Genomic DNA, 27,276 nt, shown 5'->3' with positions numbered 1-27,276 from the left:
TAACAAGTTGGATTTTATTTACTTTATTGTTTGTTATTTATACATAGTTGCGTTCATAAAATTATAATTGCTTAAATAAGAAGTGTTTTATTTTGCTCGTTTGTTTCATGATTTGTTCGTTGAGAAATATTTATGTCGTATGCATAAAATTTCCATAGAAATATATATGTATACATAAATTTAATTATAATATGTGGTGTAGTTAACATTTATGTATATAATTACGTTTTAACTTACAAAACTTAAACCCATACAAAAATGCTTTAAGCTATTTAATGTTACAAACAAACCCCACCAATATTTTTATTTTATTTATATTTTTTTGTTTTTTGTTCCTCTTTTTGCCTTTTTGTTTGTCTTTCTGCTTTTGTCTTTTCTTTGGGTTTGCACCCAACTCGAATTTGCGTGCAAATATTAAAACAAAAAAAAAGTACAATCACAGTCCATTGAAAATATATAAAATTAGTTGTTTTGTGTGCTTTTTGCCCGTTTCTGTTTGTTTTTTTTTTTTACATTTTGTGTGTGTTTTTTTTAAGATTACTGAAAGGGGTTTGTTAAAAATATTCGACGATTCGTGACGTCACTAGCTACGTTCATTTGCTTTGTGGTAGCGTTGCAAGCTTTAAATATTTACAACAATTTATTTATGTACCTCTAAACCTTACGAATTAAACTACGTAAAATGTGCACAACTTAAATTAAGGAAAGTTTGCAAGGGAAATAGATGTAGACGAAGAAGTTGCATGTGTGCTTAAATAATTTATGACAACTAGGCAGATTGAAAGAATAAAAGGGAGAGAAAAAAGCAAGCAGCTAGAGACACGCTAGCTAGGACCTTAGGATTCCTAAGAGTTACTGGCGCAAGAAGGAGGTGGATTAGGTAGTTGGGAGAGGAATGACTACTAAAAGCGGCCTAAGCTAAACGCAAACTAAATCAGTTTGACACATTTAAAATTAGTTCTCTAAAACTTAAGCCCCGCTCTAGCCGCGCTTGGAGCGCAGCACCAGCAGAGTCAGCACCAGGAATCCTAAGATCCAGGACAACGTGCTCAGGTAGCCAACGTAGACGTCCGACTCGGATATCGCCCAGCCGCGGGTCAAAATGGAGCGCAGCGATGATGTGGCCATCGTTAGCGGCAGGCAGAGGGAGATGTATCTAGAAAATGAAGAGACCAAATTAGAGTTAGAGCGCCTGACTGAGGGAATTGATCCAGATTGATTATAAGTACCTCAGCACCACAGGCATGCCCTCAATGGGCCAAATGACGCCAGAGAGCAGCAGCGTGGGATAGAAGGAGCCCAGCGCCAGCTGTATGGCATTACGTTCCAGCTCACAGATGGAGGAGATGAGGAAACCGAAGCACATGCCGCACATGCCCTGCAGCAGGGTCAGCACAATCACCCAGAACAGTTCGCCGTTGTTGGTCACGCCGAAGACGACCAGCATGAAGATGAGCACCAGCGTGGTCTGGCCGCACATGACTACGAACTGGGTGATCACATGCGAGAAGAGAATCTCAGCAGGGGAGACGCCGGCAACCCAAGAGCGATCCAGCAGGCCCTAAGAAATGGAGTGGATTAGTAATGCGAATCATGTTGGCAATTCGTTGTCGTCTGACAACGGCCCACCTCAGTGCGTTCGATGATCAGGGCGGATGACGTCAGGGCCACAGCCAAGAAGAAGACAATACTATAAATATAATGGCATGGCATATAATTAATATCGGTTACTGATTAAGTGGGAATGCTAATGGGCACTCACGTCAATATGACGCCAGGTGCCACGAAGTCGGTAAAGGACGGATTCATTGTGCCATAGATGGGATCACGGAACTGAATGGGCACATCGCCCAGCTTTGGATTGTTGCCGCACTGGCCGAGCAGGCCCATGGCAAAGTCACGATAGGCCAGCTGTATGTCGCGATTGAGCATGATGCCGATCTGCTGATTGGACATGTCCAGCCACACCTTCACCTCGGACTGCTCAATGGTCTCTTCGTCCGAGTCGCGGCCCAATGCGACGCGCGCTGTGAATGCATCCGTAAAGTTCTCGGTTATATAGAGAGCGCCCCAAGCATTGCCGCTTCGCACCGCCGCCTTGGCGTCCTCTATATCCGTATAATATGTTTTAGTCACGCTCGTGTTCAGATGATTCAAGTAGCGACAGCCCAGATTGGCAAAGTGACAGCCCTCCTCCCAGAAGCAGGTGTCCTGCAAAGGTAATTGGAGAAATATTATATATTTATATTTGTGACTGACTCAATATGAATTGAATAGAATATTGACTAAGTTTTGACTGGCTGACTAATTGAATAACTGATTGATTGACTAGTAGTAGAGAATATTGACAAAATATTTGACTTGCTAGCTGAATGGATTGTCTGGCCCGTTGACAGTTATTGATTGACTGATGGAATAATTGTATGGAATCATTGATAGACAATTCGACTGACTAAATGTTTGACTCACTGAATACCAAATTATTGATTGACTGACTGACTTTATAGCTCAATGATTGGCTTACTAAATCACCTTAGAGGCAGCCCGATTTTTGACAGTTTTACTAAAGCTTATTTACTAACTAATTGATGTATATATATAATATATAATCACACTCACCGTATTGTTCATTTCGTTGTTGACAATGGCCAAATTGAGGCCCTGTGGATCACGTCCAATGGCCAGACAGAAGAGGATGACCTGCATCACGGGCAGAGCAAAGATGAACAGCATCACGCCCACATTGCGCCACATGCGAAGCATATTCTTGGTCAGCAGAGCGCGTATCTTGCCCTTGGAGGTAATCTTGCAGAGATCCGTAAAGCAATCTTGACAGCTCTCTTCATCGTTGGGACTGTTCTGACGCTTCGACGGCGGCGGACCATACGGCTCCTGGTTAAGCTGTTGCGGTTAAGATTCATTAGGATCTCTGTATAATTTTAAGGCGTTTTGTTGTCCACAACTAACCGTATAAATGGATCCATTGCTGTCGTTGATGAGCACCTCCTTGCTCTGGTGGAAATTCAGACCCACAACGCCGCCCTCCTGACTGGAGCTGGGCTTGTCCATTTTACTGCCAAAGGCCATGGCATGCAACGAGATGTTGTTACTGTCATCGAAACCAACACAAACACACACAGATACCCCCACACACAGAGCGAGAGATACGGGAGAGAGAGAGAGAGAGACACACAGAGATGGGTACACAGATTGCAAGCATGCGAGTGTTGGGACGTATGCAAATTAAGAGAGACAAAGATTAGATGAGTGATCCTTGGGGGTTTCAGTTACAGTTGGACTACGTGCAGCATGCAGATGTCAGTGCCGAGACTCACCTGAAGTTCACTTGGCTAACGTCGCCCTTCTGGCTCTGGATGCGGGACAGCTTGAGGAACACCTCCTCCAGGCTAATGCACTTGTACATGGTCAGCAGTACACTGGGCGATTCCTCGGCCAACAAGTGTCCAGATCGCATCAGGCCGATCTGCAATTGTCAATCCCATCAACTCCAATCCTAGAACCATCTCTTTGAGTTTTACTTACAGTGTGTGCCTGTCGTGCCTCCTCGATATAATGCGTAGTTATGATCACCGTCTTTTGACCGGCCTTCGTGATGTGCACCAAATGATTCCATATGCTCTGGCGCAGCAGCGGGTCCACGCCCACCGTTGGCTCGTCCAGAATCAACAGCTCCGGATCGTGCATGAGCGCCACAGCAAAGCTGACGCGTCGCTGCTGGCCACCGCTCAGATTCTTCACCAGCCGCTTCTCCGAGGGCAGATCGAGAAAGTTGAGCAGAAACTGCAAGCGCTCCAAGATTTCCTTCGTCTCCATGCCAAAGATCCAGCCGAAGTACATCATGGTCTCCTGTATGGAGAACTCCCCATAGAGTGCAATCTCTTGCGGCATATAGCCCACACGTTTGCCGGGCACGCCGGAGCCGCGTGTGCCGGGCTTGCCGCCCAGCACAAAGATCTCGCCGGAGTCTATGCTGCGACGACCCACAATGCACGAGAGCAGAGTGGTCTTGCCGCAGCCAGAGGCGCCCAGCAGTCCATAGCTGCAAGCAGGAAACGTATTAACAGTTGCGAAAATGCATGTGTGAAGTGGGTTCTGTTTGTCAGTGTATATGTGTAACTGTAAAGCAATGAGTCAGTCTTTTTTTGTGACATTTTAAGTAGCACAAATGAGTCACATATGGTAGACATACACTAGAGCCGGTCCAAAACTTGAGGTTGAGAGATGACTCAAAGAAAAAACACTTTTTCTTACATATATATTTATTAAAAAGTTTATAGTTTTTCCAAAAAATAATTATAATAAAATTAAAGTGAAATTTATGAACTAATTATAAAGAGAAAATTCAATATATATCGTATTTTCTTATAAACAAATGAGCAATTGAAGCCAGACAGAAAGAGAGATAGCTGCTGCTAGGCTCTAATCAATCTATGGAAATTTAGCAAATATTCCAAATTATGCAAATATGGCTGTCCCGCCCACAAATAGAATTCTCAATTAGCCAAACATAAGCACATAGAAGTACTTGCCTACAGAATTTACATATATATTTTGTTTTCATATCTGTGTATTTTTTTTTTTTTTTTTTGCAATTCTTATTTATTTTTTAGCAATTGAGCGTTTTTAGCTGCTAGCAAAATGCTTTTTGTGCGCATTCAGCGCGAAAATTAGATAAATCGAGAAGTACTATGTAAGTGCTGACGAGCAGCAAAGCAACGTGGCTGAGCGCGATGCTATTCGTGCCGTGTCAACGGCGATGTCAATGTTAATTTCAGCAGTTCAAGTTGAATTATTTCGAAATGTTCACCTTGAAATCGGAGACATGTTTTTCGCAGTCAACTAACAAATGCCGCAACACGACTCCACCTTCTTTGTCAGACCCACAATCATCAAAGCAACAACAATAATAACAACAACAACAACATCACAATTATTATTATTATTATTGTTATCGTTTCGTTATGGAGACCCCGGCCGCTGTTGTCTATCCATCTATCTAGGCTTTGGTTTTGGCTCTTACAGCTTTCGGCCTTTGACAATATTTCGGAGCACGTAGGTCGCACGTTTCGGTTTGTTATTGGATTTATTATTATAATTAACACGCTGCAGCATTTAACGAATCGACCGTTTAGGTTTTTTATTTTTTTCATCTACTTCGTTCATGAAAATGTCGGCGTCTCAGCTATTAATTAACGCAGCGACTTTGACACGACCCAAAAACGAAAAGTGAAAAATAAAAGAAAACAACTCAAATACTCTGAGCTCTGAGCTCTGGGCTCTGAGGTTCATTGACTGCCAGCCTGACCTAGGTCAAGCCGAAATTGATCAAGCTTAACGGTTGTTCGAGCGCTCGACCACATTTTAACATATCCCAGACATAATATCTGTATGGCACTCGATTCTGGGTCAAGCACAGAATTAAATGCAGTTAGGAAACATATATATGTGTGTGTGTGTGTGTGTTTTTTTAATATTTTTAATGTTCGGCTTGCGCAATCAGTTTCTCGTATGCGACTCGTATAAGAATGCCTGGTTAACAGTCATGCCAATGCCAAAGCCGAAAATCATAAAAATAATTCGCGATTTGATTTTTATGGCCGCTAAATGTTTGCCAAAAACAAAAACTCAAGCGAATGGCCAAAATCGAGAGCGAGCAATAAAGCCAGTGAGAAGGAAAGAGTCGGCGAGGTAGAGACAGAGAGAGAAAGCAATAGGCAATATAATTAACTTTGGTATATTTATAGTTTCGTAGCCAATTTTGTGCGGCCGCAATGAATACTTATAAGAATAATTATAGGTCTCCGATATCTCTCAGGGCTACCAAGCAAACCTTAGGGAAAATTAAATAGACTCTAGTACTTTTATATTAAATACTGCATTAATTCATAAGACTTTATTGGCGCATTTGATATATGTAATAAAGTAATGCCAATAGAAACATAGTCTAATTCAACGATTTATTGATTAGGCACTCAGCCGTACTAAATGCTCTCAATGAGTAACAAATTAGCTTCGATTCTAGTCAATATTAAGATTTCTGAAGAGCTCTGGCAATCCTATTCCGTAGAAGTGCACGCCGTAAACACGTTCGATTTGCCTCAGCATCACATTACAATGCAAAAATGTTGTTTCGATTGCAAGACGCTCGAAACTAGTTACGCTTGTATTCAGATCAAACTAAGCGCACACATACACACACATACATATATATGTTTATAAATATATATGTATTAGAAGCATAGTTAATTACGGCTATTAAAACTGGCGAGCATTTAGTTGACCTTTGATTAGGCCACACGGAAAATGCACGCTAATTGTGTAATCGTATAGCAGGCACAAGGAAACTTAGATTCAAAGCTAATTTAACATTGAATGCAGCTCACATTTATTACATATCTATAAATATATATGTATATTGTTATATGTATGTATATGCCATAAATAGTAAGTATCACAGCGTGATGTTTTTGCCACAGATTTGATGTCGCGTTAAGTGATATGTGCGAGTTACTTTCGCCGTTTCTAATTCGTTTGGCCTGCTAATGGAAGCTGTCAACATTTCACTTTTATAGTCAAACTCAAAAACATTCATCTGTCAGTGTATGTGTGTGTAGGTTTGTGTGTGCGTGCGCGTGTGTGTGTACTTACATTGTGCCCTTGGGTACCGTCATATTCAAATTGTTCAACACTTGATTGGCGTTCTTCTTCTTGCCGTAGGCTTTAAAGGCGTGTCGCACCGACACCGCCGCCTGTGTATTGCTCGCTCCTGTCGCGGGAGCACCCCAAACGCTCACCGGATTCACTTGTGTGCCCCCATCGTTGTTTGTGGCCGTCATCACGGAGTCTGTGGAGACGCTGCAAATGAAATAGAAAGACAAAAACGAGTATGTTAATAATGGAGGCTGTGACAGAGGTATAATAAACCGTAACTGAATACCAGATACGTCATAAAAAATGGAAAACAAAAGTGGCATCAAGTTTGTTGCCTAAGTCATTCGTTTTAGAATCGTGCACAACGTTCACCATTTCCTGTTGACCCACTCCCCAATGCAGCCAGCTGCTAGTCATTAATACACATAACCAGTAAGTATGTGCAAATGGGCTAAGAAATGATAGACCGTCAGATATCCTGTACTGAATAGAGATGCCTTATGATGCGGATTTTGATCAAATATATATAGATACCTCTCTGTCTTTTGTATATTTCATAAATATATATAAAATCGACCTCAAAGATTAGCCAGCACATCTTTACTATAGCCTATCCACACATCTTTGTTTTACAGGGTATTTCAACTATGTCAGCATCACATTGCAAAAACAAACATAAAGCAAGCGACTTATGTGAGCAACAACAAAGTTGCTTGGCAACACTTTTCTTTTCAATACATAAATTGACCAAGCCATTTGGTAGTCGCACACACACACACACATACATACACTAGACTATGCAGTGAAGAGTCTTACTCAACTTGTGTTATTTTTTTTTTTTTTGCCAACACTCTTTGGCGTGCAAGTGAATGCCTCCGAGTGGCCAGAGCTGGCCTGTTCGGGTCTGGCTTGGTCTGCTCGATTGCCCAACGGCAGCGGCAACAGTTGGTCAGCCGTTAAGCAAATACATGTACCCATACTTATGCAAAATGCATTCGCATGTGCTGCCACCGCTGCTGCTGCTACTGCTATTTATATTTGCATTTTCATTTGACGCGTTTATTGTGCAATTGCAATGCAAATATGCCGCCGACTCCCTAATTGAGTTAGCCGGCGCATGCCCGAAACTGCACCCAGACTTTATATGAGTGGCGGGAGTGCTTCATTTGGGTCAAGGTTAGCTACACCGTGGGCCATAATGATTATCTTTGGCAAAGAGAGCGACTAATTGGCTGGCAAACACTCAGGCAGACGCATACTAACATGCTCTTCACATGATTTACACCTTTTTAACCTTTTTAGACTGCTCTCGGGCATTTCGAAGTCATTTTTCACAAAGCGCACGTCATAACGATAGAGAGAGATAGAGATAAAATGAATAAATGTGCTTAAAGCAAACAAATTTTTGATTGGAAATTAGTTCAAGGTCATTGATCGAACGTTGCCAGCTCCATACAAGATTGTCGCTGGCATTTTGCTAATCGATTGCGCTGCATATAAATATTCATAAGCAGCCAATCAGTAAGCCAATGTTAGCATTTAGTTTAAGCAGCCATCTCCGAGCGACACCGCGTAGGAATGAGAATTGCCCAACACTTTGTGCCGAGAGCAAACATCCTCAAGAGATAAAATACTATTTGCATACTGCGGCTGGCCGGGCAACACCTTAGGCTTTTGGCCAAATTAATTCTGTAAATGAAACGCATTTCAGAAATGTCATGCTGCAACAAAAACAAAACGACTAACGAGCAAGTCCGAATGCTGACGAAATGTATTTCAAGTTCGTTGCTTGAGTCTTTCGATTTGCGTATTGTGTGTTGTCTATTATATTGAGTTGACTTGAGTTGAGCCGAGTTGAGTTAGTCAGAGCCAACAGCAGTTGTGTGTGCGTAAATTGCGTAAATTTATGTGTGCCTTTGTACGCGTGGTATGTGCATGTGTGGAAGTGATGTGTCTATCGGTGTGTGTGTGTGTGTGTGCACAGTCAACAATGGACAAGGTCAGGCCAAGTAGTTTTTTATAATAACAACAGGCCAACTTTTTTTTTTAGTTTTTGGGTGCGCTTGACATTTATGGCTGGAAATTTGAGCGCTTTGTTTGTTGTTAGTATTTGTGCATGGTTATTGATAATTTAATTAGCTATTAGAGCGCCATTTAGTTTCACACACACACACACACACAGATACATATCATCTATATGCATTTGCTTAACTTTTTTTCGGTTGACAAAATGAGATTTCCAAATGCCCCGTGAGAAATGTCACAAGCTGAGGCAATCACCCAAATATTTGTGAAGCAGGTAATGCTATCTACATATTTCCTGAAATACCCAAAAATAACTTATTTTAATTAACTGGGCACAGTCTAGCGCTGTCATTTAAATAAATTTATAGCCCAACTAAAAAGTACAAAAAACTCATAAAACCATTTTGTATGTAAGTTGTCTCAGATAAATACTTTAGACACCGTGCCTAATACAGTGTAAAGAGTTGAGCAACACTCGAATTGACAGTTTGTAATTATAATGTGGTCATAAGGTCCATACACCTACTCTGTCTATGAGCTCATCTGCTAGGCTGTGTAGCTGCCCGCTGCAGCTGGCTGCTGGTCAAGTTTGCGTTTTTTTTTTCTTTCTGTAATTTCTGTGTAAATCCCAGGGAGTCAGGGCGCTGAGTCAGCAGACAGGAAATGTTTTGCGCCCGGCGAGAGCTAACTATTTTGTTTTGTTTATTTTGACAATCGCCCATAATGCACTTACATAAGCCGAGCTGCCGGGACGAACAGCAGCCGCTCGAGAATGATCGATGATTGAGCTATCTAATCATATGCAATCAAGTTAATGCTAAGCACGCAATGTAAACAAGTCCAGACGCATTTAAGATCTCGTGCTGTCTCTTTCGCTCAGAGCTGGGCGTTCGTCTCGGTTGAATGTGCGGCATGATGGGAATATGAATGAATACACTCAATCCTCGAGGAATGTTTGCACAGAGTACAGTACAGCCTGCACATGCCTGGCGAATTCCACGATAGCCAGAAGATAATTCTGGAATTTCCATTCCAATATGCAAATTGAAAGGCAAACAATAAAAGCAGGAACCGCAAGAAGAAACTTGAAATAAGTTTAACGATATACGAATACCTATTAAATCTTTCTCTGGCAGAGTATCTGCTCGTCACATATTCGTTAAATCGATTTGTAATTTATTATCGCTAGCGTGCGGCATATAAATTATCGAGTTCTATTCATAGTTAATCATATCTGAGCGGAAGCCGCACGGGCATTGTTCAATACGTCAATACCTTTGTAAGACATGTGAAATCGCCTAAAGATGCAGACAAATGAGCTATTGATATGGTAACATTATGCAATGAGCCACCGAGTACGAGTATTTGACACAATTATAAACTTGTTCGCCCTGCGTAAAAATGCGGTCGAACTTTTCGCTTGACGCAGCTCGCAAATATGCAAAAGAGACAAACACACACACACATACACTCAGGCAGACACACATGCAAAAAAGGTGACTGCGCGAAGGGCGAAGCGTAGGAAAAGTCAAATCTCAAGCTATAGGCGAGAGAGACCTCACAGATCTCAACAAAGCTGCACAGCTTATGCAATATTTATGGGGCGACAAAGTGCAAAAGCAACAGCAGGAAGACTAACTGACGGACTGACTGACTGAATGAATGACTGACTGACTGATTGACTCGACGCAAAGGAAGCCCGCAATCGAGTTTTTGTATCAAAAAACGCTCGACTCCAGCTCAACTGGGTCAACATCAGTGGGTCAAAAATTCAATTTTGTTGCTTTGTTTTATTTTTTGTGGGCTTCACATTTTGATTGCAATTAACAATAGTTGTTGTTGTTGTTTATTTAACACTTTTACTTACGTTGATATCAGCATTTTGTTGTGCTTTGTTGTTGCGCCGCCTTTGGTGGGTGTTTGTTTGCTTTGATTATGTTTAGCGCTATTTGGCTTTACTTTGTTTAGCTATTTAAATGCTAGTTACACTGCCTTTTACCCAAAGAAAATATTTCAAACAATTTTGAAAACGTAATTCGTAACTCTGCGTTGCGCCGAACCTTTTGCAATGTTCAAGTGGAGTTTAGCGTTTTATGCCCACATTGCTGAAATGTACATAAATAATTGTATATATATATATATAAATAGGGAGAAAGAGAGAGAGAGAGACAATGCTCATGTTGAGAGCATAAATTGTTGCTTTATCTGGAGATTGACGAGCTTTCATGGCATAGTTATCTGTTTTGCATCACATCAACATCAACGGAAGACACATTATGGCTGCTTGCATACGAACGATGCAGACGAGTATACCCTCACTCGATGCAGAGTAATGCAACCGGTTTAGGCACTCAATTGCAAATGTTGACTGCCTATGAATCACTGTTTAAACTAAATTGGATGGAAATCACTGTAACTAGACTATCTGTAGCAATGAGTATAGATTGAATTGCAACGAAACCACTGAGTAGCGTATATTAAGTTCGATATCGTACGATCGATCATTCACAACAAAGAAAACGGCTCTGCGGTTGAGCTTCTGTTAATTTCTGGTCCCGTTAATGCCAAGTCATGCTGCATTATTGAAACATGACCATCTGACCGAAGATCGCTTACACTGCTATGGCTGTATATATCTTAAAGCAATTAATTGAATTGGTGTATCAAAGCGAAGTCCAAAAGCCGACAAAAACGCCTTTTCGAGGACATGCCTTAATGATGATTGCAACGGTGATTTACTTTACACAATTGTCAATCAACACAGTCGCACTAACTGTCTCTTAAATATGAGCTTGTCTTAAGAGTTTCTGCTGCTGCTGTTGACGCTATTGTTGGGTATTTCTGTCATACAAAGTGCAAGTTGACATGCAAATGCAAGCGGAAAGTTTTTGCGTCATGCATCAGCAAATTCTAAAATCATATTTAATAACGAAATACAGAATTTCAACAACATTTGAAGCACTTTGACGCATGACGCATTTGCCTAAGTGGCCAACAAAAACAACAGCAACAACAACAACAACAACATGGGGTTCAACGAATTCGCGGCACAAATAAACAAACCACAACAATGAGCATTTTGGCCAAATCAACTGGACACACACACACACTTAAGCATAACTGGTTGTAACTAAAGAAATACTTTTTAAGCAAGTAAGAAATAAATAACAAAAAATTTTAAGTTCGCTTTGCCGAAGCATGAATACACTTTAATAGGTGAATTTTTAAAAATTATTACTATTTTATTTTAAGTTTTAATGATTATCTAATATGTCTTTCATTTTGTTTTGAATTGTTTTTATATTTATTATTATTTTTTTACTTATATATTTGAGTAATTTATTTTATTTTTTTGTATTTTTAGATTAATTTTTGCTGATGTAATTTTTTATTTTTATATTTAATTTGAGCTGTATTATTTTTTTTTTTAATTTTTAATATTGTTAATATCTATTATTCTCTAAACATTTAGTACATACATCTATGACACGATACCCCTTGAGCTATCAGCACACTCTCTGATAGGGTATGCAATGGATGTGAGCTTGCCAAATATTGAGCAATACGCAACAAGCATTGGGAGCAACTGCCTGTGTTCAAATGGCCAATAAAGACTATTATATATATATGTATATATCTTTCTTTCTCTATGCAATTTGCATAGTTTTCGTTTTTCAATTCACATTTTGGCTATCAATGAGGCAATTGACAAACGGCGAACGATCTGTGCGCGTACCGGAAAATCCTAAATGGATGTTTATGAATTCGTTTGCTGCCCAAAAGATTCGAATGAAGGAACGGTATTATAATTTAATTGCTAGCATGTTTTGCGTGCGTGATGTGAAAATTGAAAATAATAATAAGTAATAAGAAATAGAATATAAAATGTAAATAAGCGCGGCATGTGACGGCCATTAAAATGGGTCTTAGGGCTGGGCAACGCGTTGCCCATAGATATGGGCCTAGAACTGCTTTGGCCAAAAGCAACTGAACAGCTGAACAGTTGGCAAGACTTTCGCTCTCTGTTGGACTCGCCTGTGTTTTCCCATGGCGTTTCATTTTCCACTTTGCTTGTTTTTCCGATGACATAATTTCAGCCACATACCGAGTGTGTCCATGTGTGTATGTGTGTGTGTGTGTGTGCAGCTGTGTGCGACACAGTTTTGTGTCTGCAACGGCTGCAACTTCTTCGACAACGGCAACAACTTGTTGCAGCAACTTGCAAACCAGTTAAGCTTAATTTACTCGCGGCTAAGTTTAGTTTTAGTTGTTACTGTTGTTGTTGTTGTTGTTGTGGCAACTGGTACTGCGGCCTGTCTATATCATATTTTTGCAGCCCGCCCGCAACAGCAAGCGTTTATTGCCATCCTTAGATAATCTTTTTTGGGGCAAGAATTTAGCAATCTATGTGGCTCTCCGCCTGGTTTGCCACCTATATAAACAAATTAACTAAACTGCAGCTCTCTAATTAAACAGCACAATTGCAGCTACATTTTAAGAGAATGTATGTATAATTGCCGCAAATACTAAGTAATTCACTTAATAATTCAATTAAATTATTTGCTTTTGCATAACAGACAACAGTGAAAGATATACATGAATTATTAATAGTGCGAGAACGAAAACAACTGCGACACGTGCGTAAATTTCAGAATTAAATATGCAAATAGCTACAAATTTTGTTACCCCTTAAAGCTATTCGCATTATTGATTGATATTTAAGGTTCACAGTTCAATGAAACTCCTCCTAATACGTGTAATTTAAGCTCGAGAGCTGTCGGCGCGGCTGTCTCATTAGAGCCTTTCTATTATAGCCTTTCATATTTATCTGCCCTAATGTCAGCGACAAAGCGTTTTTAATTGAGCCATTAGAGTCTGTAATTAAATGGCACAGCTCGAGTCTGGAATTCAGATAAATTATGAAAGCCTCGTTAGCCATGCATTTCCTTTCTTAACCGATTTATAGCATGCCGTTGGGGTCGGCCGATTTAATTGGTATAAATGCTCAAGCGAACCAACTAGAACTGTATGCTTTGCATAACACCTTCTTACCATATAAATACGCTAATTGCCTTGATTTTTATAACGAGCTAAAAACAAAAGTGAAGAAAAAAACAAACCTCATCTAGATTCAGATATAATATGCATTTTACTAGTTTTCTGAAGGCTCCTTGAACTCTGCCGCGCGTGATGAACACACAGCAAAGCGGAGTGAGAGAAAAAAAGAAGTGAACAAAAGAAGAAGAAGGCAGCAAAAGCAACCAAAAACTGAGAGAAGCAAAAAAAAAAAACCCCAAGCCGAAATACCAGTTCAAGTTGAAGCTTTTCAGCGCTGCACAGTTCGGAAATGCACAGAGCATCGAATGTGGCAAGAAGACCTTGACAACAAATTTTCAGGGCCTCCCTCGACGAAGGTCGTTGGGTGCACACAACATGCGACAATGAATGCAGATAAATGTTCATTTCAAGAGACAAAACGCAGTCAGATTAAAGCGACTACTGTCGCATGTGATTGCTAGATCTGGATATAACTATATACATACATATATATGTATCTCATATTAAGTATAAATCTGTATGTATGTGTGTCTATATTTGCACTGAAAATGCGAAAAAGTCGCAACACCCATTTGCACTGAACTTTGCTCTCGAAATTGTTAGCAACAGCAGAAATGCACGTCAAAGCGACTTATAGACGGGCTTACGGAGCGTATCTTTAAGGCCGGCATTGCGGGCCTCCCCGTTCGCTCGTGCAAATTGCTGTTGACCTCTTGCCCAGTGCAGTCATCGTCGCTATAGTTGTTAATTATAGCCAATTAGAAACGACCTGGAAACGCGGCTCAGCGCTGAGCCTGATTTCTGATTTCTGATTTCTGCTTTCTGACTTTTGTTGTCTGAGCAAGCATTGGGCAATGCATTGATCAGTTGATAATGATCACATTTAATCACCATATCATTAGTCAAATAAACAACTCTGTGCAATTAGAGTAACTAATTTAGCCTAAAGACATTCGCCGCTCACCGACTTATTCAGCAATATGTCATCATTGAGATAAATCAAACTTTGCACTCTTCCTACAAGCATTTATATATGGAATTATATGCATTACTTAATGATATGCCAGTCTAATGACATGAATCAATATCAATAACAACTTACAGCTTTATGTAAAAACCTCCAGCTCTATGGCAACTGTCTATTTATTGAGCTCAGCTCTGAATAGAGCTTTAGAAATTTAAATATCTACCCAGTGATATCTACATATATATAAATAGTATCTATACCTTGCATAGAAATAATCTTGGACCTTATAATTATTAATGTAAATTTTTGAGATTTAAAGATATAGTACTCTTTGAAATCGTATATAGATTAAACTTTCAGTTTTGATATCTTCAGCTCTGCTCGATCGGATATTCAGCTTAATTATTATTCTATATAAATGAACATAAAACTATTAAGACTCCATATTTGTAATCTGAAATAGTTTTTTCGCCTATCTCGGATCGATAGTATAGATCGAAATCGAAATAAAAGCACATATGTATAAAGCTCTCATTGTATGAATACATTTCTCAAATGATAATCCATTAGAGCGCCATATGTAGCAAATGTGAGTGCCGATCCAAAGCCGTGTCTCGCTCGTATTCGGATATGATTGCGAATATTCTAATGGCGTTTCGGGATTGGATACAAGGCACAAAGATGTCCATTTGTATGCGCAGCACTTGGGACTGACGAGCGTTTGCACATTTTAAGTAAACAGTAGCCAGAGCCAGAGGCAGAGCCACAGCACAGGTTTGAATAGGGGGCGTGGCGGGGTCTATAGTCACGTTACTGAGTCTCTGGTTTTTTTTTTTTGTTATTTTCATTTTATATGTTTGTTGTTTTCTGATGATGTGGACAATGATCGAGGGTCTGACAAAGTAATTGTGGACTCGACGAAGAGACAAGAGAGCGGCGGCCATTTGTATTACACAGAATATTTATGGTATTATTAATATGTATTCTTATTATTATACTGATGTTCGGGAAAGGCCTTTTGCTGTTGCCATACTGGCTAATGATGTTTGCGCAACGATTTCCTGCAACATGTAGCACTTGAGGTGCCAAGCTCGTCAAACTCCAAATCGAAAAGCTCGCAATTGTTGACTTAGCAAATTCACACTTACAGTTCGCGTTCTTAAGACGTTTCCTGTCCGCTGGATATGTATGTATATATGTGTGTGCGTCTGCGTCCGCGTGTGTTTATCTCTGCGAGTGTGTAGGTGAGTCGGTGAGTGTCGTCAATAGAGCAAATATATTTGCACAATTTGTTGCTAGGCTTGCGCGTTGCTCGTCTCCCTTTGTTGTATTAATTCACTGATTGCCTGATTGCTCTCGTGTAACAGAAGACTTAAGACACAAACTTCAGTCGCTAGCTGTACGCACAAATATATATGTATGTTGCTTCTGATATCAATCAATGGCCGCACTGTATTATCGTTATCGCTCACTAGATATCGCGGCGTATGGCAGAGCGGGAGCAAGTTCGCAGACGCGTGTGTTGCGGTTTAAGCTGCGACTAAGACTGACTTCAAGCCGTTGCTCAAGCTCTGAGCTGAGCTACGCTGATGCTCTACGACGGCGACGTCGCTGCCAGCTTTGCACTTTACACTTTGTCTGTGAGAGAGATGGCGCGCGCGCGCTTGTGTGTGTGTGTGTGTGTGTGTGAGTGTGTATTATACAGACATAGCGAGAGAGCGAGCGAGCGATCAAACTGAGTGTTTCTTCAGAGGCTGCTGCACTTTTGCACGTGCGTGTGTGTTGCTGTCTCGCTGCTGCTAGAAGCACTACTGAATGCCAAAGCACCTGTCCGAGCAGCGCCATGCAAAAGCACTCAAAGAAACACTCGAACCCAAACTGAGCTGTGCTTTGCTCTGCCTCTGCCTCTGCCTTGGCTGAGCGACTCGTAGAAAGAGCGCGTCACGTCTGGCGCTTTTTGAGCGCCTTTCTCAGAGAGCTTACAAGTTTGTTGGCTTCGTTTGCTGCTCCTGCGCGCGGCAGCAACAACAACAACAACACGGAGCTCGTTCACCTTCAAAGCATTCAGCATGCGTGCGGGCTTAAGTTGTTGTTGCTTCTGGTGCTTGTGTTGCTGCTGGCTAGCACAGAAGGGCTTCTTGCTGCCGCTGCAGTTGGGTTTTTCGGCGTCGCTGTTGTGACGTTGACGTTGACGTTAACGTTGACGCCGACGATGGCGTCGCGCCAAGCTTATGTAAGAGGGCGACCTTGAGGGCGACGCGTCGCTTTACACGCCGCGCATAAAACAATGCGCGGCTTCTTCTTCTTATGAGCAACCAGAATTGCAACAGCCGAACCACTCACCATTCACTCGGTCGCCGCTAATTGCATCACCTGTCGAAAAGGCAGCCAGCCAGGTTCTGCCTGGTGCCAGGTATTTAGGCCTGGGCCCAAACTGAAGCCGGAAATACGTAGACAATAAAAAATATTATAAGATTTGAATTCATCGCTGATCCAGGCAGCAACACATTAAAAACAAATGCGAGTCGCAATTATACGTTATAATTTGTCGAAATTGCTCTTAATGCCAAATATGCGTGCGCATTAAGAAGTCACAGCCGCAGTCAAAGACACGTCAATGAGTTTTGGCTTTTTGCGCGTGGTCAAGGCGAAACTTAATGCTTTAATTGTAATAATTAAATCGGCACAGAATCGACTCGAGAATTGATGTGTGATGGACGGGCGTGTGCAGACGTCGCATCCACAAACCGCAAAAAAAATCAATAGCAAATCACAAAATAACAACAACAGCAATAGCAACAAACAACAACATCAATTTGAGACTGGGTATTGCACAATTTCAATGTCAGCCATATGTTAACAGTTTGAGGGCCTCACTTAGGGCGTTCCAACTCGAAACCATGTTAAAGAGACACAGAAGAAGACGAATAACAAGAAAACGTAAAGGGGCCATAAAGAAGAGCAAATGCTCTACTAATGTGAGCGTTATATATATTCATGTAAATTCAAATCGAAAGAAATATATAATAATAAAAATTTTACATAAATAAATATGTTAAATATATATATAAAATTCATCTGAAAAAAATAAAATAAAATAAATAAATGAAATAAATAATATATATTTTTTTTTAATAATATACATATATATATTGTTTTTTATATAAAAGATATAAAATAATAAAATATGTTGTTTCAATAAATTTATATTTGATGAAACTCTTTGACTTTGAATGTTCAAAGTTAAACGAAAAACATTTTTTTTTCAAATACATAAATAAATATAAACACAGAAAGTTTTAATTTTTTAAATTTGAACATATTTTTACAACTTAATATTTGGTATAAACACGCCATTTCACTCACAATTTAAAATATTGTCTCGTTGAGCAAAAAACTTTGTATTTGCATAAATTTCAAGATATCCAATTTGCATCAGCTACAGCCAGCGCCTCAATCTGTTACGCGTTACATATCTAATGGCTTTATCAATAGGCCCACATGGACGTCAGCGCTCACACATACCATATACCATAGACCATGCCAGCTGGGCGACATTTGCGCAACGCTGACATTGAAAATGCCCAACTGCCCAGCGCTGTGGGTGTTTGTTGGTCAAAATGTGCCATCAAATTGAATGTTGTAACAAATCGCGCATGAAATTGAAATTGATATGTGATTGTTGTTGTTGTTGTTGCTGCTGCTTTAGTTGTTGTTGCTAGCCAGCCAAGAGCACAGTGCAAAAATGTTGGCTCTTATACAAAAAGCTTGAGCATTTTTTTTTATTTTACAAATGGATTTCTTTTGAATAGTCAATTAAAGGCAAGGTTTTACGTTAATATGAAATATATACAGATTGCCAGATATGAAAAGCGTCTGTCATGCCTGGCAGGCTTTTTAAAGCCGCCTCTTATCTAGATATATGCATCAATATTTAGGCTGTTTCAGCTGCCACTTGAACTTCCTGTACGAATGCACACACACAAACACATATATGCACACTCACACATACACGTTGCGTATACGCCGTGTGCAACGTCGCTTTTGATGGCGCATAAAACAAAGTTATTTGCTGTAAACATCCTCGTTGCGCTGGCCCAGTAATTGCCGTCAAATAAATGTAATTCACAACAAAATATCCCCGCACAATAAATAAACAAGCTGCGTAAGTCGTTGGCAACGCACTTGACATCGTTTTCTCAAACTGTCCGCGTGCTAATGAGCCCTGCAAATTGGGTTCCATGCCTGCCCGGCCCCGCCCAGCCTGCCTTGCCTGCTCTCTGGCCAGATTTGGAAACACGCAGATGCATGAATCACTACGGCCTACTCCAATTTCCATACTCTAATCATAGGTTAGTCTACGACTAATTCGCATTGGGCCACAGCTCCGATTGTTTCAATCTGTGCAGTTCGAGTTGCGCTCAACACTCTTTGGTCTCTTGTAAAGACCTTCAGCAAGGCAGCATTAAGCTGAGCTGGGAACGTTGCTCTTGCCTTTTATATAGAGCGACTGTCGCAAGTTTTGCTTTATTTGTTATATATCAAACCGCAGCTCCCACATAAAATATAGTCAAGCGAATTTTTCGGCTAGGAATAGCAGTTAATAACTATAAAAATTTAATGATCAATTATATAAAACTCTTTTCACACAAAATAAATTTCCTTATGCATTTGAATAGTGCTCCAGGAACCAAAAAATATTGCAAAAAAACAATAATAGTATATTGATTGGATATTCATGTAAATTTGATCTTAAAATACCTTTTTATATTATATGTAAGTTTACATTTTTTTTTAATAATTTTAATTGCTTACAATAAAGAGTTTAAATTAAAAGTATTCTCAAGGCAACAGCAAAGCTACAACTAGGTGATCTCCCTTCTTTAGATACCCTGTATACTACGACTACCATATAATGGAATTAACTAATTTTTTTATATTTTTATTAATATTAGCTAATATTAGTATTGGGTTCTATTTTCTACATGGCAAAATAAGATTTCCCTACATTCGAGTTTTATATAAAGATCGACTCAGCTTTTGCTAAGGCACATAATACCCGCTAAGCTATCTGCTTTAGCTAAAGGGTATGCATATAAGGAAACAAATAGATTTCAAATCGAATGTAGTTAACACTAAATTGGTCAAGCTGCAGGTGAGTGTTATGCTACCATTGCCAACAACATGAAAAATCTGAAAATGCTTAAAAAAACGTAGGAAACCAATAAAACAAAATGTTTTTTACAGCTCTTTCGGCCAAGCGGTTTCTAGCTAATAGAGCAACACGAAGAGCTTGCAGTTTTCTAGCACTGTCTCAATTTCAGTCTCAGTTAGAGTTTGGAGCTGATGTCGGTCTGTCTGCTTGTCTGTGTCTTGAGCTTGTCTGGCAAGTCATGCAGCGACTGCTGCGGCTGCGCCTTGAACAAGTTTGTTGACTTCGCTGCTGGACAGTGCAACAACTTACAGAAATGAAAAGACAAAAAAAAAGACAGAAAACAGATGAAACAACGAAAACAACAACAGCAGAAATGAAACAAAAACAACGACAACAACGCCGAAGACAAATGGCAAACAGTTTTAAAGAAATTGGTTGACAATATTTTGGCTTTTGCCCATGGCATCAATTTAACAACAACTTGACGCAGGCTTTGCCGCTTGCAACTGTTTCAGCATTTGGCTTTATGAGCACTTCAAATCTAAATTTTGTTTCACTTTGCTGTTTACCTCATCGCATTTATGGCTAGAGAGACGAGCTGGCCAAGACCATGCCCATTCATTCATGTAAACAATTTCATTTCAGTTTCATTTCGTTGCGAGTGCTGCTCAAAAAAAAAAAAAACGAGCACAAGGTCGCCGAAAGAGAATTACGTCGAGGAAGACGGCTCTGGTATCTGGGAAGCAGTCTCAATCTCTCGATCTTTCAACAGTGCAACTGCAACACCAGCGGCAGCCATGCAGCCGTGCAACCGGCAACGGCGGCAAATTAATTGTATTTAAGGCGGTAATTTCAATCTAGAGTCGGCTCATAAAGCGCTCAACGCAATTTCGTTTGCCATAAGTTTTCCCTTTCGCTGCGAAACTCGTTTTCTCGCTGCGCTGTGTCCTAATCACCTATTTCTTCTTTAATGCCTTTTGCGTTCGCGTTTCATGCTTTTTATTGAATTTGCCACCAGTTGGCCAAAAAGCTTTAAGCGGCCATAAAGCCTGCCATTGGCTGCGACGACACACGACACGATAGTTACAGTATTTGCGGCATAACTGCCAGTTAAATTTTGCCAGCCACTTTATTAACTGGTCATCAAGACTCTAAACTCAAATTTCACTTGATAACTAACAGTTAAAATGAAAGAGCTAGCAAGTTAAACTCTAGCTGTGTCAATTGTTTTAAACTAATGTGAGAAATTTACTTTACTTAAGGCTAACATAAAGTTGTATATGTTTGCGTGATAATTTACTGGACAATTTTTATTTCAACTCCATTTGTTCCTTATAAATATTAATCATTAACAAGGAAGATTAAACACAACAGCAAATACCACAAGCTCCCACAGTGAAAAAAGTCTATCTAGCACATATCACATTTAACATGAACTTTGCAAGGAACATGCACTGCAAAACAAAAGCTCAGTCACGACTTAACACCCATCGCTAACGGAGTCTGTCTGGTCCGGTTGTGCTAGCTGCTGCTGCTGTTGTTGTTGTTGTTGCTGGGGTTTCTTGTCTACTGTGGCAGCTGTTGCTGCTCGCCAAATATTATGCAATTCTTGATGCTTAAAGCTTGGGCTCGGCTTCTGCAGCAATGCAAAAGAGCAGCAGACATTACCGGCAGCAATTTATAACGGCTTCGCGACAGTCGCATTAAAGCCACACGCGCACTAAGGAAATTGCAATAGTTTGTTCGCCTTTTTTGTGGCCATATCTGCTGTAGTTTTTATTATTTATTCATCTGCGACTCGGTCCATTTGAAATCCGAATTTAAGTTGCCAAAACTTGCCAGAGACTAAGCCAAAGGTTCAAACACACTCACACACACACACATGAACACACACGCGCACACACCGACTCATACGGCCCAAATGTGTCAAGGTCTTTTGTAAAATTCGACTGGCAAATGAGCAAAGAGACGACAAGCGCGCTCGCGAGAGAGCGAAAGAGAGAGAGAGAGAGAAACAAATGTGGAGCTAGTGGAGCGTAGTCACAAAGCACTCCGCATTTCGGGCATTGGCTTTTATAATTGGCCGAGGGAAAACTTTGGCGCACAATGCACGGCATTTGAATCTGAATTTTGGACATAGCTGAAAAAAAAAAAAAACAAAAATAAAATAAAATTGTAAGCTGATTGAGCGCCTTGTGCAACCGCCTTCTTTTTTCAGTCAACACATTTAAGCCAATTAGCGTACCGACCAAATTGCCGTTAATGCCGCAAGTAAATAAGCGCAAAAAGACACCGAATTGTGGGGCAGGGTCTAAGACAATGCAGGGGCTTCTTGCACTCGGTGAAAGTACTTGCAAATAATGGCGAAAATCGACTGTGCTGAGGAGAAAACACCCAGAGCATAAAATGTGAGGCAAATGTAATCCATGAATCAATAGTTAAATAAAGGGTTTCATTTTATAAGAAACTGCAGCGCTTAGTTACACATATCGACTTAGATAGTCGTATATTCTCAGGTATCATCATATTATCTATGGACTCGCTTTACAACTAAAATTAATACCTTAACTTTAGATCTCATATAAAGTTTTTATGTATCACTGACCAGTTTTTGCTTCGTGTAGTAAGAACAATATTTCAACATTGTTCTCTTTGCTTTTAGTAATTCACAAAAAATAAATCCCCTCTTCATCCTTTGCATACAAACAAAACGTGACAGAAAAGAATGTTGTAAGAAATTCGCTGGAGGGCTACGTGAATGAGTTCATTTAGTGTAGAAGATAATACGGGTACACAATCCAAAGCTTAGCCTCAATATACACAAAGGTTGAACGAAAGCGCAACATAAATCTCGTATTACTGGGAATTACGACAGCTGCGTACTGGCGGGTTATACGCCCTGCTCCCTGGTCGATGGCCGTTGAGTTAAGTAACTCAATTTCCTAGTCATTTCTATAGCCTTAGCAGGCAATAAAGGCCACTTAATGACCCCAGGCCTCCACATAGTATTGTTGGTCACTTTTGGTTTCCACAAAAGCTCAAATGGTAAGCCAGTAAAAAATGTTCTAAGTATTTTTTGTTTCGAAAGGCGCAATGCCCGTTTTCAAAGTTATTATTAATGTCTATTTTTTATTTTTTTTTTTTTTAAGGGGGATTATTGTTGTCAGTAGATTTACTTTAATATCGCTCGTCGACTGTGATCTTTGGAGTCCATTAGACCCCATTGACAGTTACACACACACATGCACAAATGTTACTATGTGTGTATGTTAGGTTAAAGACGAGCTTTAGTTTTGCTAAGCTTTAAGCTCAGCTTTGTCTAGCTTAAAATTGGCTTAGGCGCCATCTGTTGTTTTCGAGCTCAAGCTAGAGCATAGCACACGCGCTAAAGCTGACTGCTATGAGTCCGTCGGAAAGCTGATTGCTGCGTTAGCTGCTGCGCGCCATATTTGAATGAATATTGAAAAGCTAAAATGGAATTATAAATGAACTTACACATATTTGTTCTTATAATTATATGAATATATATGCAATGGTTGCAGTAGGCATTATCATTAACAACCACATCACAAATTTCACGCCCAGTCATATAATGCTATTGGCATTTTAATTATCTGGCAATTAGAATTGACATTGGGGCGCATGCAAAAAACTACAGTTTCTGCTGTGGGGGCGTGGACGGCAACTGCAACACCGGCAGTCACAAGTTGAACAAGTGCAATAATTAAGAGCACGCCATCTGTCTGTGTCTGTGGGACAGACGGGACATGCGCTGACAGACGCACGATAGCCGAGTTCGACTTATCGGACAAGCCAAAATGATTTCCCAAATGCAGCGGCCGGCTCAACGGGTTCGTTGCGGAAATGACGCTGTGGATTGTTAACAATCATCTAATGAGTGCCGCCTAAAACCAAAACAAATAAAAACAGTTAACCGATAGCGATAAAGCGGCCACAACTACGAAACACGCACACATAATGTTGTAAGTCAGTCCACAATTATTTCAGCAGTTCAAACTAAATATACCGAAATGTTATGACACGGGTAAGCAGAAAAACTGAGTTAATGCGAAATTTGTTAGTGCCCTAATTTACATACCTAATGCTCGGCTTGTCGAAAAGGGAGAGGAATCACATTACAATTACGGCCAAGCGATTTTTCACACATTTTCTGTGACTGCCGGATGCGGTGCGCGGCGCACGCTAATAGAACTGCTAACATTTGTTGTTATTTCAGCTCATTTAGCTAGTGAAATTATTGAAATTTGCAATTACTTAGGTTCACTCAGTGAAACCAAAAGTCGGCCCTGGGTTCTACTTAGGCGCAATGCGGCACAGCTCGGCTCAGCTCGTAGCTCGTGGCTCAAGTCGTGCGTTAACGCAGTCGCTCAAATCGTTGCCAAATACGTGTAAACACCTGTGTTTGTGTGTGTGCGAGCATACAAGTGCCCGCACTTGTAACATGTATTTATATAATTGCAAATTTCACCGTCAGTTTTTGTGTTGCTTAGCTTAAGTGCAATTAAAACACGAAGCTTAAATAGCATGACGTGAACAAATTCATACTTTATGATTATTTTTTTATTTATTTTTTTTATTTAAAGTGTTTTTTTTTTTTCCATACACACCAATAGTTAGCAAAAGAAACAAATTGCTCAATGCACGAGGACATTGCCTCGATGCAACTGGAGTCGCCGTCCACGCTTTCAATTAGAACTAAAAGTGGCAAAATCAACTATAATTAAAGTGTTAATTTGCCAAATACCTGAAACCTTAAGGCCTTGCTGGCTGACTGTATTGACTCTGTTGAGTGTGCTCACTGTACTGACTGTATTGGCTGTCAATTATCGGCATTCGAAACGGTGTGCGAAGCAGCTCTGATGTCATCTGCACCCGGAGAGCATCTGATACACCCGAATGTTAATTTAATTTTCGATCTACGCAGCATCTTGAGCTCGTTTCAAGAGTAGCTGGAGCTATGCCTGAATATAGATTTAAATTGAAAAATGGCAATTTGCTGTCAGATATAATTTATTAATCTCTAATTAATTCTTCATTAGATTCTGCTAATGAAAAAGAATTGCTCAAGAACATTTCCACTTTGAATTTATCGCTTTACGTATAACAAAAAACAAATAGGTAACCTATTTTTTTAGTGTTTTTTTTTATTTGTTTTATTTATTATTAGCTATGCGAGGTCGCCTAAGCTTAAGTGCCTTCACCAGCTTTAAATGCAAACAATTAATTTTTATTTTCTAAACTTTAAGCACTTGACTTATTGGCATAATAAATACTAATTGGTCGAAAAATACATATAATGAAAAGTTAGTTTTTTCCTTGTTTTAATGGCCAAAACAAAAGCACAAACAAATACAAATATTTCATAAATTAAAGTCAAAGTCAAAGTGGATGCTCCAGCTATACCTAATGATAATAAATAGCTAAATCTAGAATTTTGCATGCATTTAAATCTTTCAAGAATCTTTGGGCTCTCTACGAGCTCTCACAGTCACTCAGATATAAGTTTATTAATTCGAAATGAAATTGAAAAACACATAATAAAAAAAAAAAAATATATATATATATATATATATACAATTTTTTAATATTACTTATTAACTATAAAGTTTTATGAAATTATTAAACAATTTATTCATGATGCTAAAAGTCAGATATATTATTTATTAAATTGTTTTCAACTTGTGATTATAATAAAAATCTTAACCTGGCCGTAAACAGCTCTCCGTAGAGTAGATAATCATCGGCTAATGCGCTGTTAAGAACCAGTTAATATATACTTTTTGGTCGTAGAGTAAATTGCAGTCTTTAATATATATATGATTATGAGCAGCAGAATTATTTACTGTTTCGCTCTCGTTAAAAGCCCATCCTTAATGGCGCAAGCCGCTGCAGGTTAAGCTATTACTTAAGGCAGTATAGCCCTATCCAGATACTCAATATATTATATTTATTTAATAAAGGAATAAGATAAGATTTAAGATTCAGTTAGATTCTAAGCCAGTTCTGACTTTTAGCTCGCCTTCAAATTAAGTTTTCCTCATCTTTTTTACATCTCTAAAATCAAATTTTGTTTATATTTTCAACTCAATTAACATCGCTGCAATTGATTAAAGCGGAAACATTTTCGAACTTAACAAGCCACGAAATTGACTTGAGATTCTCGCTTCCAACACGTGCTCAAAGTCAACCGCTTTTTATATGGCTATACGATCTGTATGTTCATATATCTGCTGCCTGTTGCCCGTGAGATAAACAAAAGACTGGGCCAAAACAGCAGCAATAACAACTAAAGCATCAACATCAACAACAGCAACAATAACAAAACAACCACAATAAACAATATAAGAGACGAGCGCTGATTCCATCTGCTTGTCGTTCGCTTTATGTCGCTCTTTATCTTCATTTCTGCGTGTGTTTTTGCTGTTCGCTTCGCACACGGCCATTAAATTGGTTTTGCATTGAGTTCCGTTTTGTGGCTTTGGCTTGTAACTTGTGGACCATTAAGTTGGCCACCGAGATTGAATATAAACAAAGTGTGACTCACATGGCACTCGGATCCGACCAGCTGAAGTGGCGTTTTATCCTTTCGAAGTCTAGAGCTGGCTGCTGCTGCTGCTGCTGCTGCTGGTGGCTCAAGGTTGCCTCTTTCTTGGGCGCCATTATGGATGCTGCGCTGGATGCTGGCTCTCTGGCGTTACGTTAGGTTGGGAAGGAGCCGGCTCTTTGTCAATGGCTGCTAGAAATACTTGCACAACGGGTTTTCGGACTCTGCTCTGATCGTGTTTATTTCAATCCATATACACGCGCACACATACACACACACGTAGGCACACTCTTTTGTTTCGCTTATTTTAATGAGAGATTCGCGCGCGTTTGCACTGTGAAGATGGAAACAAATGACTTAGGCAACGAACTTCATGCTCGAAACGAATGTGTAACTTGCTATTGTTGCTGTTGTAGTTGTTGCTGCTGCTGTTGTTGCTGCTGCTGCTGCTGTAGCTGTTGCTTAGCTACTTCTGACAGCTTTAACAGCTGTCTTTGGCATGCGGCGCTGATGACAAGCTGTACTCAGACGATTGCGACGCTGCTCAACAGCGTGAAGGCAACGACAGCTGAACGGCAACGGCAGGCAAATCACGTAATTGAGTTTATAACTTCACGCACATAATGCCCAAGTGTTTGCCTATTAATCTGTCTACTTGTCTCTGCGCTGTATGCTTAACAAGTGATTTGCTGGCGCTGCTGCTGCTGCCTGCCAAACGCGCCGAAGTTCAAAACGAAACTGAAAGCAGCCGCAGCGCGCACAGCACACAAGAGCTGCCAAAACGGCATAGGGAGCGAAGCAAGAGAAAGAGAGAGAGTGAGAAAAAGACACAGA

The 27,276-nt window shown here is 40.0% G+C and overlaps 3 protein-coding genes across 9 annotated transcripts in view; 2 read left to right on the top strand and 1 right to left on the bottom strand.

Annotated features, from left to right (window-relative positions):
- AstA-R2 (Allatostatin A receptor 2) overlaps positions 1-27,276 on the top strand; it is a 137,712-nt gene that overhangs the window by 57,300 nt on the left and 53,136 nt on the right. The window lies entirely within an intron of this gene.
- The window catches only part of Stat92E (Signal transducer and transcription activator Stat92E), a 148,778-nt gene that overhangs the window by 76,839 nt on the left and 44,663 nt on the right, over positions 1-27,276 (top strand). The window lies entirely within an intron of this gene.
- On the bottom strand, positions 339-27,167 carry snu (ABC-type transporter snustorr). Of its 6 annotated transcripts, XM_018104113.3 has the most exons (12): positions 15,871-16,521; positions 10,758-10,802; positions 10,565-10,689; positions 6,670-6,876; positions 3,544-4,060; positions 3,336-3,484; positions 2,968-3,109; positions 2,620-2,901; positions 1,763-2,211; positions 1,630-1,690; positions 1,230-1,561; positions 339-1,156 (listed from the first exon to the last, which is right to left on the bottom strand). In XM_018104113.3, exons 3-12 carry the CDS (start codon positions 10,576-10,578, stop codon positions 982-984), a joined length of 2,328 nt encoding a protein of 775 aa, XP_017959602.1. In that variant the 5' UTR covers positions 10,579-10,689; positions 10,758-10,802; positions 15,871-16,521; the 3' UTR covers positions 339-981. The 6 variants fall into 6 exon arrangements, with proteins under 6 accessions (XP_017959602.1, XP_017959594.1, XP_017959621.1 ...); XM_018104105.3 differs by having other exon boundaries at positions 10,565-10,802; XM_018104132.3 differs by having other exon boundaries at positions 2,968-3,073; positions 10,565-10,802; positions 15,871-16,520.

Source organism: Drosophila navojoa, chromosome 2 (genome assembly GCF_054131105.1).
Source record: "Drosophila navojoa isolate 15081-1374.11 chromosome 2, UAZ_NAV_1.0, whole genome shotgun sequence".
NCBI lineage: Eukaryota > Metazoa > Arthropoda > Insecta > Diptera > Drosophilidae > Drosophila > Drosophila navojoa.
The sequence above is the reverse complement of the archived record's forward strand: the minus strand, read 5'-3'. Positions and strand labels throughout refer to the sequence as shown.